The sequence below is a fragment of the Panthera tigris genome, chromosome B4 (assembly GCF_018350195.1).
Source record: "Panthera tigris isolate Pti1 chromosome B4, P.tigris_Pti1_mat1.1, whole genome shotgun sequence".
Lineage (NCBI taxonomy): Eukaryota > Metazoa > Chordata > Mammalia > Carnivora > Felidae > Panthera > Panthera tigris.
In genome coordinates this window covers 39,048,670-39,066,030 of record NC_056666.1, presented here as the reverse complement: position 1 = coordinate 39,066,030, position 17,361 = coordinate 39,048,670, and the positions used below count along the sequence as shown (strand labels likewise).

General features: G+C 47.7%; 1 protein-coding gene across 1 annotated transcript; it reads left to right on the top strand.

Annotated features, from left to right (window-relative positions):
• Nucleotides 1–3,673: 3,673 nt before the first annotated feature.
• On the top strand, nucleotides 3,674–14,766 carry FGF6 (fibroblast growth factor 6). Its single transcript, XM_007089661.2, has 3 exons — nucleotides 3,674–4,019; nucleotides 4,981–5,084; nucleotides 14,590–14,766. The coding sequence occupies exons 1-3, from the start codon at nucleotides 3,674–3,676 to the stop codon at nucleotides 14,764–14,766; spliced, it is 627 nt and encodes a 208-aa protein (XP_007089723.1).
• Nucleotides 14,767–17,361: the final 2,595 nt, after the last annotated feature.

Sequence of the window (17,361 nt, the reverse complement as noted above, 5' to 3'; positions counted from 1 at the left end):
CTCAGGAAATTTGGATCATGCTAATGGATCCCCACTTATGTGGGTGAGGCCTGGGGAAAGTTGACTTCCACTAGGAAAGAACGAAGTATGACTCCTCCATGGACAAGCTAGCAGGACCACATGGGACTCCTACCCGCAGAAGTTGAGGATCTTTGTTTTGGTCAAACTTTTTCTCTTGAATCCTCCCACCTGAAGTAAGCTTTATGAGCCCAAATACCCCTTTCCCTCAGCTCCAAGGTAGGGGCTCTGCTTAATCCCTCCCCTCTGCACACGCCCAGGTCACACCCAAGTCTGTTGAGCACACTCGACCCCTAACCACCAGGCACAGGTGTGTTTTACACACAGGTGCCTGTCTGAGCAAGAAGGAGGGAGAGGCAAAGGGAGGTGGCCAGGCCTCTGTGCCAATGTAGCTCAAAGGAAGACCGAGACTAAATCTATAAAGACACTAAGCACAAAGAGTTATTTTATTTTCTTCCTTATCATCTTCTGTATTTTCCAGATTATCTATAGAAAAAGGCTAATATCACTTTTTCAAAACCAAATATGAAAGATACAAATGGACACTGCTGTTCACAATCTACATGACCCCTATGGTCACTCTGAGGTGTTTGAGTTTTAATATGTCATAAACAGAAGTCATAGAAAACAACCCACTTGGTGTTACAGAGGTGGTCCCACGGTGCAGGTGATGTGCCAAATTTGAGCTATCTACATAATGTGGTACCCCACTCAGGGACAAAGACCCTGTCATGGAAGGAGACAGACATTAACATTTTTTCCTACTCACCTCCACTAACTCTTGGCTCATCCAGAGAGAGTGATTGACAACCGCAAAGGCTGCTGGGCAACTATGTGAAAGAGGGGTCCACAGAGAGGCCTCCTCCACCTGTTACTCTTTTCTCTATCACTTCACATCCATAGGGGTCCCTAAGCCCCAGGAGAAGGGTCAAGTGCAAATCTGGTAAACCAAGAAGCCCTAGCAGTTGTCAACTTAATTAGCCTTCAGGAGAAATATATGGATATATGAGCACAGTGGAGTTGCTATAGAGACAGGCCCAGGAGGCGCATTTAGAACAGGGCCTCATCACATCACCCGATAAAAATAAGACTCAGGCTTTTTAATAGAATGAATTACTTAAGTTTTATATTTAACAGGGACGATACCAATGCTATTACTGGTTTTCAGAATATTTTAGGAATCTAGACTGCCTGCTTCTACATATGTTAACAGCCATCACAACATATGCTCTGGTGGTTGGGAATTAAGAACTGGAAGCCCATGTGTCTCTCCCACCCCTTGAGATGAGACAGAGTCCTTCTCACTTTGAGCTTGTCCTCCCTTAATTGGGTGATAGATTTCCAATATATTTCAGATAAAGGACTGAGGGAGAGCTATATTGTGCTTTGCACTGGGCCCTTTGCATATATAATTGCTAATGCCTATAACAGTCTTATGAAGTAATGATCTCATTCTGCAAATGAAAATAATGAGGTTCAAAAATTTTTGCAATGTCACAAAGCTAATAAATAGTGGAGTCGGGATTCAAATTCAGGTGTCTTCCATCCAAAAGCCCATTGCTTTATAAGACACCACCCACAATCTCTGCACAGAGAAGAATCTGAGAAAAGGTGGATCTAAAGAGATCTACCACTGATATATAGTATTGACCTTATTATAGCTTAGACTCTCCTCTGAGGCAACCCTAAAGTGGATAGGTTCCAAGAAGAATCCCACAGTGAGGGCGATGAGCACATCCCCAAGTATCCAAGGCAAGAGTTCATTTCAGACTAACTTCTTACCATCTTGCATGCTTCTTGGATGCCTCTTCCCTACCGCAAGCATGATTAATACAATGTTCCAAACTGAACACCATTAAGAAAGCATCTCCACTGCTGTTATGTATATGAAAACTTAAATTTATGAAATCAAGCTGGAGATCCAGGTGAAGGTAATTTTATTTTGTCTTTGGATTATTCACGATTCTCCTACTTTGCAGAGATTTTTTTTTGTATAATTTTCCAACAAAGGCCTACATAGTAGGCTCAATCTGTGCCACAGGTGCCAGCCATTCCTTATTGTAGGAGAGGGGGGTGCTGGTGATTGTAAGGCTGGGAACAAGGCAATGGAGGTGACAGGGAGGGGAAGGATGGTTGGGAAGCTGGGGGGCCTGATGGTAAGGGTGATCCTAAGCAGGGGTGCATATATCCCTCCCCATTAATTTTACCTGCAGAGGATAATGGCAGAAGATGTTAGGGCTTCCAGGGATATTAGAGAACATATCTAGGGCAAAACTGAAATGCACGGCTTGACGGAAATTCTAACCAAAGCATCAATTCAAATGAATGAGGCAGCAAGGCAGAAGGCAGGGAGAAGTAGAGACTGGAGACTTGAGCCCAGACCCGAGCAGGAGGCTTGGAAGCAGAGGGGAGGAATGGTGTCTGAGAAGAGTCCCTAGGCAGTGAGACTCATCCTAGGAGGTTTCCCCAGGCTGCCTGTAACCTCCAGCCTGTGTGGGAAGGGGAATCCTTTTGTGCTATTGAAATAATTCCATGATGTACTCTTAGCATAGAATGAGCTCACTAGACTCTTTGGGCCCCAGCCAGGTAATCTCACTTCTACTATAGGCAATCGTGCAGGGGTTAAAAGCATAGGCTTTGGATTTAAGCCAATTTTCTAGGTTCTGGCTTACAAGTTCTGGCAAGTCCCTTAAGTTCTCTACAAAATGGGAATAATAATAGTCAGATGCCAAGGATGAGCCCAGGTAGGAAAATGGCCAGTGGGCTTTGTTGGGGGCCAGCACAACTTCCACCCCGTTGGCTGGGTGAACGCCATGGCGAGAACAGCGAGCAGAAGCATGACCCTAGCCCTCTCTTCTTCGACAATCCTAGGGACCACCTCCCCACCCCTCATCACTGAATCTCTGTTCTCTCCTATTAAAAGGGATCAGCTTTTCAGTGTCCCCTGAGCCTACTTTGTCCTCAACCATGAACTCTTTCCATGAAAAGGTCTCTAGGGTAGCTCATAGGCCACTGTCATCATCTGACACCAAGCTTTTCCCTATCACTATCTTTACCCTTTGCCCTCTAAACAAGGAAGCCAGCACTGCCAGGCCAAGAACTTTTGCCCAGTTTGGGTTGTGGGTGGCCTCTTACCTCCCTCTTCCCCTGGGCCCCCAGCCAAGTCCTCCCTCCCTCAGAGATGCTCCCTGCTCACTTCATTCCTGCCTCATAGCTGGAATGACAGTGGCTCCCAGAATCCCTGGGGTGTGGGGAGGGTGATGGGGGTCTGGGGAGGCAGCCAGGCCCAGGAGCAGATTAATGTTACAGCCTTGGATAAGTGAGCTGGGCCAGTTGACGTCAGGGTGATGATGGGTGGAGGGGAGGGCCAGGCTGCTGAACTATAAAGATAGGTCAAATCAAATATAATCGACTCGGGACGGAGCAAGCGGGCGAGCTAGACACCGTCCCCAAGCCATGGTCCCTACCAGCCACGGCTCAGCCTGGGTCCCTCTGCTCCCGACCCGAGTGCCCAAAGCAGGCTTTGGTTTCATGTCAGCAGCCTTCATCTGCCTTCCAAAAATAAGCCCCTGCCGCCATGCTGAGGGGAGAAAAACAAGAAGGGCGGTATTTTTAGGGCCATTAATTCTGACCACGTGCCTGAGAGGCAAGGTGGATGGCCCTGGGACAGAGGCTGTTCATCACTATGTCCCGGGGAGCAGGACGTCTTCAGGGCACGCTGTGGGCTCTTGTCTTCCTAGGCGTCCTAGTGGGCATGGTGGTGCCCTCGCCTGCAGGCACCCGCACCAACAGCACGCTGCTGGACTCCAGGGGCTGGGGCACCCTGCTGTCAAGGTCTCGAGCTGGGCTAGCTGGAGAGATTGCCGGAGTGAATTGGGAGAGTGGCTACTTGGTGGGGATCAAGCGGCAGAGGAGGCTCTACTGCAACGTGGGCATCGGCTTTCACCTCCAGGTGCCCCCCGACGGCCGGATCAGCGGGACCCACGAGGAGAACCCCTACAGTGAGTGCAAGCTGCAGCCAGTTGGGAAGCTGGGGGCTTGGGTGCAAGCAAGGCTAAAAGATGAAGGGGACTTGCTCTGGTGCATGGGGCCTATTATAAAGGGGACAGAAGTCGTATTCTCTATTTGGAATCTTATAAGCAGAGCCACCTCCCCCAGACTGACTTTGACCCTGCCTGGGTGCAGGCTTAATATGCTGAGGTCCAGGCATTCTGGTGTCCTTTGCCATCACCCCACAGAGCCCCCGTGGCGTCCATTACTTCAGTGTTAAAGGCACATCTGTGCCCATATAAGACCACCTGGAACCAGCCAGGAAGCCTTAAGGCAAGAGTAGTGAAAATAAGTAAGGGTTTTTGGACCAGATTCGACTTAAGCTCATTTTTATTTAGCTTCCCTCTTTAAGAAGGAAAGGAAGTATTTTGCAAAATTTCTCACTGAAGCGCATCTTTCCCTTTATGTCCACCTGCCCTCTCCGTCCCCAGGTCCTTGTCCTGCAAGTTGGTGGGTTGCTGCATAGGTGCATTCCCGCATCCAAGAGGGGTTGGGGGCTGCAGGATCCACACAAGCCTTCAGTCTTCCGTGTGCCTGCAGTGTTTGCAAGATTAGATGAGCTGAAATTTGTTGAAGCATGGAGAGTATCTACTTTATTAAAAAGCTAATTAGCATTCATGTTTCTACCCCAGGCAAGGACTTCATGTGAAGTCTGTAAAAGCTAATCTCATGTAGATATGGCTGCAATCCCTGACCCTGATGTCAGAACTTCCCCAGCGGAAGTGGATCTTTGACAGTAAAGTGGCAGGACTTGCCGAGTCCAAAGTGAGATCAGGGATAGAGGTGATGAAGGGTCTGGCTTTCTAGGAGCTGGGGGATGGGCTGAGGTGCCCTTGTAGTGTCACCTCTAGATTGATGTCCCGCTGAGCCCTGCACAAGCCTTGGGTAACCTGGCCCCCCTTTCTTTGTCAGGCCTGCTGGAGATTTCCACAGTGGAGCGGGGTGTGGTGAGTCTCTTTGGAGTGAAGAGTGCCCTCTTCGTTGCCATGAACAGTAAAGGGAGATTATACACAACGGTGAGTCCACTGGGCTGGGGGACGTCCAGGCTATTTGAGGGCTACAGCTTACACAGTTGAAGAAAATGCTACAAAAGCTTGCATAAAGAAGTGAATATTTGTCTAGAATAAGAAGGAAGCATGTGAGCTCATGCTTCATGTGTTTCATGTGCTTCGCGATTAACTGGCTTCTGCTTTGGACCATGTTTTTCCTGAGCCTTCCAGCCTTTGTAATATTAAATAGGAACCGTAGGTCAGGAGGCTGCTGGTTCTGAAGGAGACCTGCACCCTGGCATAAAGCTGTCACCCAGCCTTACGGTCGGGTTTGACCCCCTGAACTGGAGAGGTCTGGAGAAGCAAGCCTGTCTTTCAGTCCGGGTGCTGTTCCCCATGACCCCAAGAGGTACCCCATCTAGCGCGCAGTATGAGGAGAAGAGACGAAGGAACTTGAAGTTTTACTCTATGGTTTTAAGCCCTCTGACCCCTGATCCTGTAGGATGGAGAAACATCCTCTTATTCCACCCTCTGGACTGGAACCCAACCTCCAGCCCGCTCCCCATCACAGATCACCCTGGGAAGGTGAATGCCGGCCCTTTGGTTAACCTAGTTGGCTTCTAAGTGCATTTACTAAAACCTCTGCTCTTATTGACCCCCGGAGTCCTGGGTCTCTCCTCCTATGATTTGGCTTATTCCAAAACTACGGCGGGGTGTGGGGGGGAACAACATCCTTATGAAGTTGAAGACACTGGGAGTTCTTTCGACAGAAATTAGAAGGATAAAAAGGTAGACCGCTGAGCAATTGTGAAGGAATACCAGAGTTATTTATGGGGAGGGCGTGGAGTGCTGTTCTACCTCTCCTTGGAGGCAGACTGAGCACCAGGAAGCGAGCAGAGATCTGGGATTGGTGCCTGGTTCTGGCGAGGCTATACCTACACGAGAGGCCTATTACATACCCAAAGGGGAGCTCAGGTGGTCTCTTCCCTGTGATCTTTAAGTTTACTTACTTATTTTTGAGAGAGACAAAAAGGGAGAGAGAGCAAGTGGGGGAAGGGACAGAGAGAGAGAAAGTCCCAAGGAAGCTCTGCACCATTAACAAGGAGCCCGATGCAGGGCTATAACCCACGAACCATGAGATCATGACCTGAGCCCAAAACAAGAGCTGGATGCATAACCAACTGAGCCACGCAGGTGTCCCTCCCTGTGACCTTTAGTCAAGGAGACAAGGCATGGATTAAAAGTGGGCGTTGGAAGTAAGAGGAATAGCCCTAGGCTAGGTGATACCCTGAACCAGAATTCAGTCCCTGGTCTGTTCACCAAGGGCACTTCTGCAGAGCCGTGAAGTGCATTACCTGCAGAGCCCTGAGGCAGGTCTGCACACTGCCCTGACAGGACAGGAGACCTCAGGAACCCAGTGTCCCATCTGTAAAGGGAGGATAAAGTTACATGCGCCTCCCAGGGCTGCCGGGAGATAATGCTTGGAAAGCACTCCACAGGGTGCCCTGCAGACAGTAAGTACTCAATACAGAGCAGCTATCATATCAGCTGATGCGGCGAGGTACCCTGCCATGAGGTTCTGCACCCTTCTTTCCTAGAAGTGACATGTGTAGGACATTTTGCATCCCATCACCTTGGCAGCTTGTTAAAAGTACAGATTTGCAGGGACCTCCATCAGAGATGCTTATTTGGCAGGGCTGGGATGGGGGACCAAAGATCAGTTTGTTTGTTTGCTTGTTTGTTGTTGTTGTTGTTGTTTTTAAGCTTCTCTGGTGTTTCTGTAGCACAGGCAGGTTTGGGACCACCAGGCCACACAGCCTTTGGAGGGCGGGGCAGGTGAAACCCAGCATGAGGTTTGGAATCCTCAGACACCCCCTTTCTCAGACATCACTCTGTGCAAAAGGTGCTGGAGAAGATAGGAGCCAGCCTGGGGCCAGCCTAGGTTTGGGTGAAGCAGGGCCCCTCCTTGTGGAGATAGTCTTTCCAAAAAGCCCTTACTCGCCAGCCTGCACCGTGCCTGGGATCCCGCCGATTGGAGAGCCAGGAACTGGGGTTGTTGACTAAGGCACCCTCTGCAAGGGACCATTTAGCAGGTAGATCTCCTGGAAGGAAGGACAGAGTGCAGAAAGCATTACCAGAAGGACTTTCAACTTTGAGGCAAGGAGAGGGCACAAATATAGGAAAATGTACCCACTTCCAACTAGAAATCCATTACCCCGGTAAGAGAACCTATATGACATTCAAAAATCAGAGCTTTAATCACAGTCAGAGGCACTGCACAGGGGTAAAGCATGGAGTAGCAAATGGGAAGGAGTCACCTTCCATAAGTAAGTGTGAACTGACTCCTCATGTTGGAGACACCCCTGCACCCCTCCCTCAGGGGCACATGACTTCAAAGGGGGTCAGGTGGGCCCCTGAGCTGGAGGGTTCACGAAATGAGAGAGTCCAGGGAAAAGGGGGGCTGTCCTGAGGGAAGGCTTGCTCATTCTGCACACTCTACCCTCCCCCTCCCACACCCCAGGAGCACTGAGTCCGGGAGCACCTTCTCTAAGGTGGGAGGTTGTCCTCCCTGGAGCCCAGGGCTGGGCAGGCTTGTGTAGGAGAGTGGGGCTGGACCCAGGAGTGTGGCCCAACTATGCCCCAAGCTTGGACAATTGATGCTTTGCGTGGCTGTGCCCCAGATGCTTCCAAACCACCTCTACCCCCTCCCGCTGCCCCTCAGGGGCCTGTTATCACAGTCTAAAAAAACAATTGCCAACTGATCCCCGGAGCCAGGAAGACTCCCGCTGGGTGATGATTTCATTCACACTATTTCCCTTAAGCCCCTAGAGCTGCCTCATCTCCCCAGGCTCAGCTGCTACCGCCTGCAGCTAAATGAGATTTCTCATGGGGGGAGGGGACCCTTGCACGGGGTGGGGACAGGAGACTACTCATGGCCAGAGAAGAAGAGCTGAGAAAACCCACCTAGGAAAAGTGACTTCCTGCATGTCTCACTTCTAGGAAAGAGGGGTGCAGAGCCCCATGGCAGGATGCCTATTCCCAGCTGAGACAATATAAATAGCCGTCCTGGTATTGAGCACCTACTGTTTGTAAGGCATCTTGCGGAGTACTTTCCAAGCATTATCCCCTAGCAGCCCTGGAAGGGGCATGTGGTCTTTATCCTCCCTTCACAGATGGGACACTAGGTCTCTAAATTCACACAATCAGTGCTGTGTGCAGACCTGCCTCAGGGCTCTGCAGGTAAGGCTCTTGAAACCCACAGAAGAAGTGCATCTCATGTACAGATTGGGACCCAAATTCCAGCTCCTGCCCCACCTACCCTCCACTACCTGCTTAAATGTGGGGCAAAATCCCTGGCCTTCTCTGGGCCTGGACCTCTGCTCTCTCCATGTAGACAGAGGCAGAAATCAGTGAATTCCAATGTCCTTAATGCTTTTAAAAATAAAATTGAAAAAAATCAAGGAACCCCACTTAACGATTGGTGGTCGGCTTGGGCACTCTCTACAAGAATCCCTTGGCCAAGAAAAAAATGCATACTGACAAAAAGCTAGTAGGAATTCAGTAATGCTTTTAAATGATTTTAGTTTTACTATTTATAACTGCATCTACATCCTTTTAATCAATAGTAGTATGACAATGTGCAGAGAACACAGTATTTGTTTCATCCATCAAGGCCTTTGCTTATTCTGTGGGGCATTACATTGGGAGAGGGGAGGACCAAGCCATGCCTTCATTCAGCTGGCAGCAAAGCTCATCCAGCAGAGAACAGATTCCTGAGGGGATGTGTTAGCACCTGCTGGGTAGAAGTACTGGGGGATGGGACCCGAGAACCCTGAAGACAACTCTCCCCGACACAAGGCCTGCCTGCTACAAGGAGCTGCACAGGATTGACAAGAAAGTCATGTCTGCTGAAAAGCTTTTCAAACACATCTAAATCGACAATGCCATTGTGTGTTAAGAAAGGGGGTTACAATATACAGACCTCTTGGAGCTGAGAGATGTTATCTATTTCTCCATTTCAGCTAAGGACAGAAAAAGAAACAGAGGCTGCAGGAGGAAAGGGTCTTAGGAAAAAGAGTCTTTTTTTTCTCTCCATTTCCCACCTCCTTAAACACCACCCACCCTTGCCCCTTCCATGCACACTCACAACCCAGGAGGAATAGAAGAAGCAAGTGGCTCTGGGTTAGCCCTGGGAGGAAGAGCTTTAAAGACACGCATCCACTTCCACCAGTCCGGGTGACTTAGCTCTGCCCGAAGACAAGAGGATGGATGTCTCATCCAGCCCAGACCGCATGGGGCATTTCTGCCAGAGGTCACAGGCTGGAACAGCCCTCTGCAAAGCCCCTCTGCAAAATGCCCTTCTCCATGGTAAGAGCCGATCGCTTTGGAGTTTGGTTCCACATAAGTCTGATTAGACCTACATGGAATTTAAGACGTTGTCACACTGGGGCCTGAGCCCCGGCAAACCCAGGAAATGTGATCTGGTGGAATTATTTTCATTTGTTCAAGTAATAATATATGGTAGCTGCTTTTATTAACATGACGCTCACTTGACATGAGTGCTTTTCTCACCAGAGCTGAGGAGTCACCACTCTTGGGTCATGAGAACCGGGCTCAGGATGCAGTAGACGTGGATTAAGAGGCTGGGTCTGGATACCAGCTCAGGCATCAGTCTGGGCAGCGGGAATACCCACTGGCCTGAAGCATCAGCTGCTTCAAAGTGTTCGGGGAAATGGTCTTGGCCTCCTGCCACCTGAACCCCAAGGACAGGGCAGAGGGGTACAGAAAGAGACAGGCAAAGGAAAGACAAAGCTTTGAAAGCAAACTTCATCCACTTCTCTTTTTTCACTTTAGATTTGTACCCAGTTCTGGGGAAGGCCAGGAATATGAGCAAGGCTAGAGAAAAGGAACCAAATGGACAGAAACAAAAGTGGGAAAAATTGTTTTAAAGGGCAGGAAATTTGAATAATCAAAATGCAATGAGCGGAGAACAAGGCACAATGTATACAACCACCAGGATACACATTTAACCAATGTTTGAGGGGACCCAGACACTGTGAAAGGCTGGATTCTTAAATTGGACATGTTCTAGAATGGAGGATTTGGGCAGATGCTCTCAGAATTTCTTGCCCGAATCATTCAGTTCCTCTTCCTTTCCTTCCTCTCCCTCGCACCCTCAGCCCCAAGGTTTGATTTCCTGTCTAGAGTTTGCAAACCACACGCAAATCCTCTCCCTTAACCACCATCTAGATCAGAAATGAATTCTGGAGACTGAGGGCAGGTTGCTCTCCAGGAATGTACAAGTTAGAACAGAGGGAAAAGTGGCAGGTGGCAGGGGCTAGGACTACCAGGACACAGGGGGACCACCCGTTTTTGATATAAATGTTTTCTTTTCTTTTTTTTTTTATATAAATGTTTTCTTATTCCACTTCCTGGCTCAACTTGTATCCTGAATTTCTTTCCCACTTTAAATAATCTACTTAGATGACTAGGTAATGCATGAACACGGTTTAAGGTGGGGAGAAAGGTGTAAAAGAATATGCCATGGGAATTTAGTCTCCTTCTCATGCTCTTTGAAGCCACTAGTACCTCCCCAGACAAAGATGTTGTCCTGGCTCTTTATGTATCATCCCAGGAAGACCCCGTGTCCCTGTGTGTGCACCCTCACTGTTATTTTAAAGGTCACACAAATAGGAGTATACTACACATCGTTTTGAACCTTGCTTCATCACTTAACAGTATGTCTTTGAGACCATTTCAAGTCAGTGCCCACAAAGGTTTCATATTTTTTCATGGCTTAATAGCATTCAGTTGTGTAGATCTGCCATAATTGAATTAACTACTCCCCTCCAAATAGACACTTTGTTGTTTTGGGTCTTTTACTATTATAAATAATGCTGCAGTGAGTAACTCTTGTACATGAGTGGGAGTGTGCTAGTTAGATACATTCCTACAAGTGGAATTACTAATCAAAGCTATATTCCTTTTTCATTGTTGTAGATATTGTCAAATTTCTCTTTATAGAGGTTATAACAATATACACACCCACAGACATTAAATGAGAATTCCTAGTCTTCATGCATTCACCAATGAAAGAATATTATCAAACATCTGATTTCTTTTTTAATGTTTATTTATTTTTGAGAGAGAGAGTGTGTTCACAGAAGAGAGGCAGAGAGAGGGGGGCACAGATGACCAGAAGTGGGCTCTGTACTGACAGCACAGAGCCTGACAAGAGGCTTGAACTCACAAACCGTGAGATCATAACCTGAGCTGAAGTCAGACACTTAACTGACTGAGCCACCCAGGTGCCCAAAAATCTGATTTCTTTTAATCAAACAATTAAAAATGTGGTCTCACTGTTAGGACTTACATTTCTCTCATTAGGCATATTTTCTCATGTCCAAATGCTAGTTGTATTTCCTTTTCTGTGAATGGTCTGTTCATAAACACTGTCCAAGGGTCCTGAATATAGTAACAAAATGTACTCTCTGACACAAATGCAACTATTTTTTAACTGAGTTTGCCATTTACATTTTTGTTTTGTTTAAGGTAATTTTTTTCCAGGCAGAAGTCAAATGTATTCCTTTTGCTTTTTTTATGGCATCTAGTTTTTTGTGCCCTTATCAAAAAGATCATCCTGACTCAAGATTATTTAAAAAATTTTTTTTCTGGACTCATGAGGTTCTTTTTTTTACATTTAGGTCTTTGCTACTTGTAGAATTTATTTTAACGTAAGGAATAAAATGATAAGTCAAATTTTATTATTATTTTTAATTATTGTTATTAGATATTACCCAGCTGTTTCAACACCATGCTGTCTCCAGTGATTTGAAACTCCACTTCTATATTAATTTCAAATCCATTTTTATGTTATATTGCTATATATTTGGATCTACTTCTGGACTCTGTATTTTGTTCATCAATCTTCACCAGACTTTTAATCAATGTAGCTTCGTTTCTCATTTACCTTTTACAGTTAATCCTGAGATTCTATTCTCCTAGTGGTGTTTCTTCAGAGCTTTGCCCCTCAAATGGTCTCAGCTTCTGTGGCTGCTTCTACCTCTCATGCACAGGTAAAGAGGCCATGGCCCAGAGAGACCCCAAAGAGCAGTGCCAGAGCATCAGCCTCTGTGTATCCTAGTTCTGTGTTCTTCTCATGCAAGTTCTCCCAGTCATTCACTCAATAACTGCAGAGCTTAAAAGTGGAAATGTCCAATAACCCACAGCAGGTTTTGCAGGAATAGCAATCCAGGGTAAGACAAAGTCCTTTAGAGCTTTTAATGCAAAGTAGTTCATGATAGAGAATAATTATAGTAATAAGAATTTTTTAAAAGTTTACTTATTTTGAGAGAGAAAGAGAGGAGAGAGCACATGTGAACAAGAGAGGGGCAGAAAGGAAGAGAGAGAATCCCAAGCAGACTCCACGCTGTCAGCGCAGAGCCTGATGTGGGACTTAATCTCAAGAACTATGAGATCATGACCTGAGCTGAAATCAAGAGTCAGATGCTTAACTGACTGAGGCACTCAGATACCCCCAATTTTTTTTATATTTTACTATGTGTCAGGTGTTACACCATGGACTTCCTGTACATTATTTCAATTAATGCTCCAATTCTATGACATAATTATTCTAAATGCCCCCACTTTACAGATGAGGGAACTGAGACTTAGAAGGTTAAATCACTTGCCCTAGTTCACATAGCGAATGAAGTAAGAGGTGAATCATCATCAGCATAACCTCAAAGTTCCTTACAAAGGAAATTAAAGGTTGTAAAAACCCAAATTCCCTAGTGTGGTATTAGGAAGCCAGTTGGTGTGACTGGCTAAAGCTTTCACATTCACCTCAAGTAAATTAATACATGTAGAAGTGCCTTGTAAACAATAAACTGGACGCCTGAGTGGGGAAAGGGGTGAGAGGTGAAGGGCAGAAGGTGAGTGTGGTGTTCCTTCCTTACACCATGCTGTACCCTTGCTCACTCTTATGCTACATTGAAGGAGCCGGTCATGTATGGGTGTCCATTTGTCCTCCTGGCATCCCTATTAAGTCATCATCCACTCAGGGTCACATACCTGACAAGACACAATCCTTGACTCGGGGAACTTGGAGTCTATTGAGAAAGAAGAAGCTGTCCCCAGGGATCACACACTGTTGCACATGCTGTCTGAGAGGTGCGTCCAAAGAGCTGTGGGTGTCTGGGAGCCCAGGGAACTAGCTCATCACCCTCTGTTCATAACAGGAAGAGGCTCTGGTCCATCCCCCGCCTCCAGCCAGCCCAGGGTGCTCATAGTACGATTCCTTCGGAGAAGGTCAGATGACACCTTTGGCACAGCCGGCCAGCCATTGAGTGGGCTTTTTATAGCCAATGGCCTCAGTCAGCAGGAAGGAGTCAGAAATTACACCCCACCTCTCTTTTTGTTTCATTCTGTGTTTCTTTCAAGATTGGATCTCAGACCTCCTGGTTCTCACCTTGCTGTCTCTTCCTCTAGACTCTACAGAGCCACTCCCTATACAAAACACAGAAATCCCCCCAGCCTCCCTCGGCATTGGCCCTGCAAGTCCGGGGAGGAACGGCCTTCTTTTCTAGGAATAAAGGAGGGCGTGGGTGATGCATAGGGAATGAACTTGTTGATGTGTGGCAGGAAGTTTAGTGCTCATTTTCAGAACAGGTGCTCCACACGCTTCTCTACCAAATTAGCACTGGCCCCAGACTCCATGGCACCACCTGCCACAGAGGGAACCTGGTTCTCTTCTCCATAAAAATCACTGCTCCTTACCATCTCTGTTCCTGAACTTTTCTAGAGAGCCATGAATGTCTAGGAGGCACCAGGCATCTTCTGGGCTCAAAGTCAAAACCAAGAATGGGCATCTTTAAGGGGTGGCAAACCTGGGAAAGATGGAGGGGGCAACGAGTGGGAAGAAGAAAGGGTTAACATAGTCAACAGATAGCGCTGGAAAGGACTTAGGGAATCATATGTCCCCACTCCTCCTCTAACTGCCCCCCCCACCTCCTCCCCAGACACACAGCTTGCAGGAAAGGGAACCAAGGCTGAGAGAGGAGACTGCCCATGGTCACGCAACTAGGAAGCAGAAAACCACTAAGTAGAGCCTGGGGTCCCAAACCCATTCCACTAGACCACCTCTCACAGTGGACTTGGGAAAAGCCTATTATATCCTTTTATGGTTCTTTCTCTGATGGAATAAGTTATCAGCTAGGTGCTTGGTGGAAAGTGTCCTGAACTGAAAATCAGGAGATCCACCCCATGTGACACAGACTTTCTCCATCCATGTCCCTGGGCCTTGATTTGCTTATCATGAAGAGGAGAACATGAGAGGGGTCCAAAAGAGCTTGGAAGTCTCTTCCTTTGTGCCCTCCCATGATTTGGTTGGCCTAGAATGGCCTAGAATGGCCTAGAATGGCTCAGTTTCCCTGCTGGCTATCTTACGAAGGGAAGGGAGGTGTACCCGGTAGAGGGCCCACTACACCTCATTTATAATTGAGCCTCTGTTATTTGTCCATTTCTTTTGCAGCCCAGCTTCCAAGAGGAATGCAAGTTCAGAGAAACCCTCCTGCCCAACAATTACAATGCCTACGAGTCAGACCTGTACCGAGGGACCTACATCGCACTGAGCAAATATGGACGGGTAAAGCGGGGCAGCAAAGTGTCCCCGATCATGACTGTCACTCACTTCCTCCCCAGGATATAAGGACCCTCAAAGAAGGCTCACAGATTGAAAGCAACATCTTTTGTTTTGGAATTTTGCACAAATGAACAATTCCCCTTACCTCCCACCCCCCATGACTCCTCAGTCAGGCTTTTCCTGTACTTGGGGAGACCTGAGTTGGTTCCCTGGGTGACCGGACCCCATGGTATGTAACCAACCCAAGAGAGAGGTTGCGACCAACATCCTAGAATGGCAATGGATGCATGCTGTGACCTCAACTGAGGAAAGAAGGTACATGTGGCATATGACCACGTGCACAGGAAAAGGCCAGGGTGGGAGTATTCGTGTGTGTTGATGTATATTCATACATCTTCATGTAGATGGTCTGAGAAAAGGCATTGCAGAGCATTGGGTTTCTTTCTCCCAGTATCATTGCTGCAGGAATCTGCCTGCAAGAATGTCACTTGTCAAACCAGCTGGATTGATGTGTGTGCCCATTCTGCCTCTTTCCAATCATTCTTCCATCCAGAGGCCACTTAGTGCATGCATGGGTTGCATGGGTGGTGGGGCACAGCTGTCCTCTAAGGGTAGGGAGGGCAGGGTGGGAGGAAGTAGGGTTTAACTGCAAACCAGAAAGAAGGTGGGCAGGTTCCAAACTTCCTGTCTGTGAGGGCTCTGGGACTGCCCTGTCTGGGGAGCTGGGGGAGAAGGGATGATCCTCTTCTTGGAGAAAAGGGGTAGAGCAGTGTCTCGGGCAGTTGGGGAAGGCCTGCTGGAAGCAGCGGAAGGGACTGGATGTTCTATGGAGTGCCATTCTGCCTGGAGGATTCAGTGCTGCGTGTGGCTCCAAGAACAAGCTGGGGCCAGGCTGCCTGCCCATAACTTTTCCTCACTTTGAACTGGGTCTTATTTTAACCTCAGATGACAAGGATCCTAATAATGGCAACCTGTTTGGCGAGGGGTGAGGGGATGCAAAATAGGGCATGAAGGAAGTAGAGAGGCTTTGGACTGCAGATGATAATTCCTCTCCAGCTACGTCCAGGAAACTCACCCAAGTCCTCATCTGATACTCTCACTTCCTTCTTGGTCATCATCAGTTTGCATACACGCTGATGCCTGGATGCAGTAGAATGGGCACCATGACCTCCAGAGTTTGCCCCCTCCGGCCCCTCTACAGTAAGAGAAGAGTGATAATCCTGTGAAATCAAGCAGCCAAACTGAAACAGCTCCTTGCTGTACAATGCCTTCTTGCCTCCTGTCCTTTGAGAGTATTTAAAGCAGAGGTTCCCCAAGTGACTATAAATGTTGTCTGCCTGGAGCCTTCAGATTCCTGAACCATTGGAATGTTCCTAAATCTGAAACCAGAGAGAGCCATATCAGAGTGCAAATATTTTCGGCATACATGAACCATCAAGTTACAAAATGACCTGACACCCTGCTGCTTTCAGGGGCCCCTGCAAGACAACCCCTCATCTGCTGCAAATACCTTCATCTTCGACATACCTCTCTATTTGCAGATGCGGCCATCTATAGATAGATCTGAGCTGAGCGACTGTGAGATGGACATGGAGGTTGGAAACCAAGGGAGACATCATATTGACTACTTTCTGCCTGGCACACATCAGGGAGGGTGTGTGCTGGGTGAGGAGGAAAAGGCCACACCAAGGTGAGCAACCAGAAAGACTGAACAAACAGTAAGAGCTTGGGAGCAAGAGTGGACATGGCCAAGCCTTGGAAGAAACGGGAAGGAGCTGGGGTCTTGGGTCAAATGGAAGAAAGTTGGTCCATCTTGAACATTTAGAATACTAGAAGTGCAGTTCTGCTTGGAGGCAGAGTACAAAGCTGATTATCTTGTCCAGAGTAATTGACTGGCCTCTTTGACAGGGTACATCAGACCTGAGTTGCACTCAGGACCTAAGGCACGTATCAGTTTCTGATGGGATGTACTGGCAGTGCAGGAAGGCTGGGTGGATGGACGGACAATGATCTGGTGAGGAGAAAAGTTTTAGGTCCCAAAGCTTTAGCTCCTTTCTTCCTAAATCTCTGAGCCAATTTGGCGTGAGAGGGGACACACTTCTAAAGAGAGGCCTCAGATTGCTAGACCTTTCCTGCATCTCTCTAGAGGCTCCTAAAAGGGCCAAAATACTGACAAGGAGTTCCCCCAAATGTCCACTCCCATTTTTCATGCTAAGAGTGAGAAGGAGATGCTATGACATGCCTAGGACCAGGCTGCCTTGCTAGTCAGTCACTACATGGAGGCACCAGCACACCATTTGCTGGACAGGAACTGGTTACTAGCAGCCGGGCATCTGTTCAAACCGGTACCAAGGCCTACGTTGCACCAGTTGCTGAACATTCTGAATATATTCCTGGATGGGGGATGCATCGTTGACTCGCTAAAACTCCTCCTGCTAGAGGAGGTCTCTCCCAAGAGCTTTCTCTTTGACATGTAAGTGGCTTAGGACAAGTCACTGTCCATCCACAGAAGTGGGTTAAGGGGCAGGAACAAAGGAAGACCAGCAAGTTCAGTCCCTTCTTGCCTGCTACTGTGTCTGTGCATAGGCATGCAGAGTTGTCTCCTGTCTGATCATCACATCTAAGGATTCCTGGACTCAGCTCTCAGCCCTGTTGGATCCA

Coding starts and splice junctions, on each gene's coding strand:
- FGF6 (XM_007089661.2), top strand. CDS start 3,674: ATGGCCCTGGGACAGAGGCTGTTCATCACTATGTCCCGGGGAGCAGGA. Junction 4,020..4,980: donor CCACGAGGAGAACCCCTACA/GTGAGTGCAAGC, acceptor TTTCTTTGTCAG/GCCTGCTGGAGATTTCCACA. Junction 5,085..14,589: donor AAGGGAGATTATACACAACG/GTGAGTCCACTG, acceptor TTTCTTTTGCAG/CCCAGCTTCCAAGAGGAATG.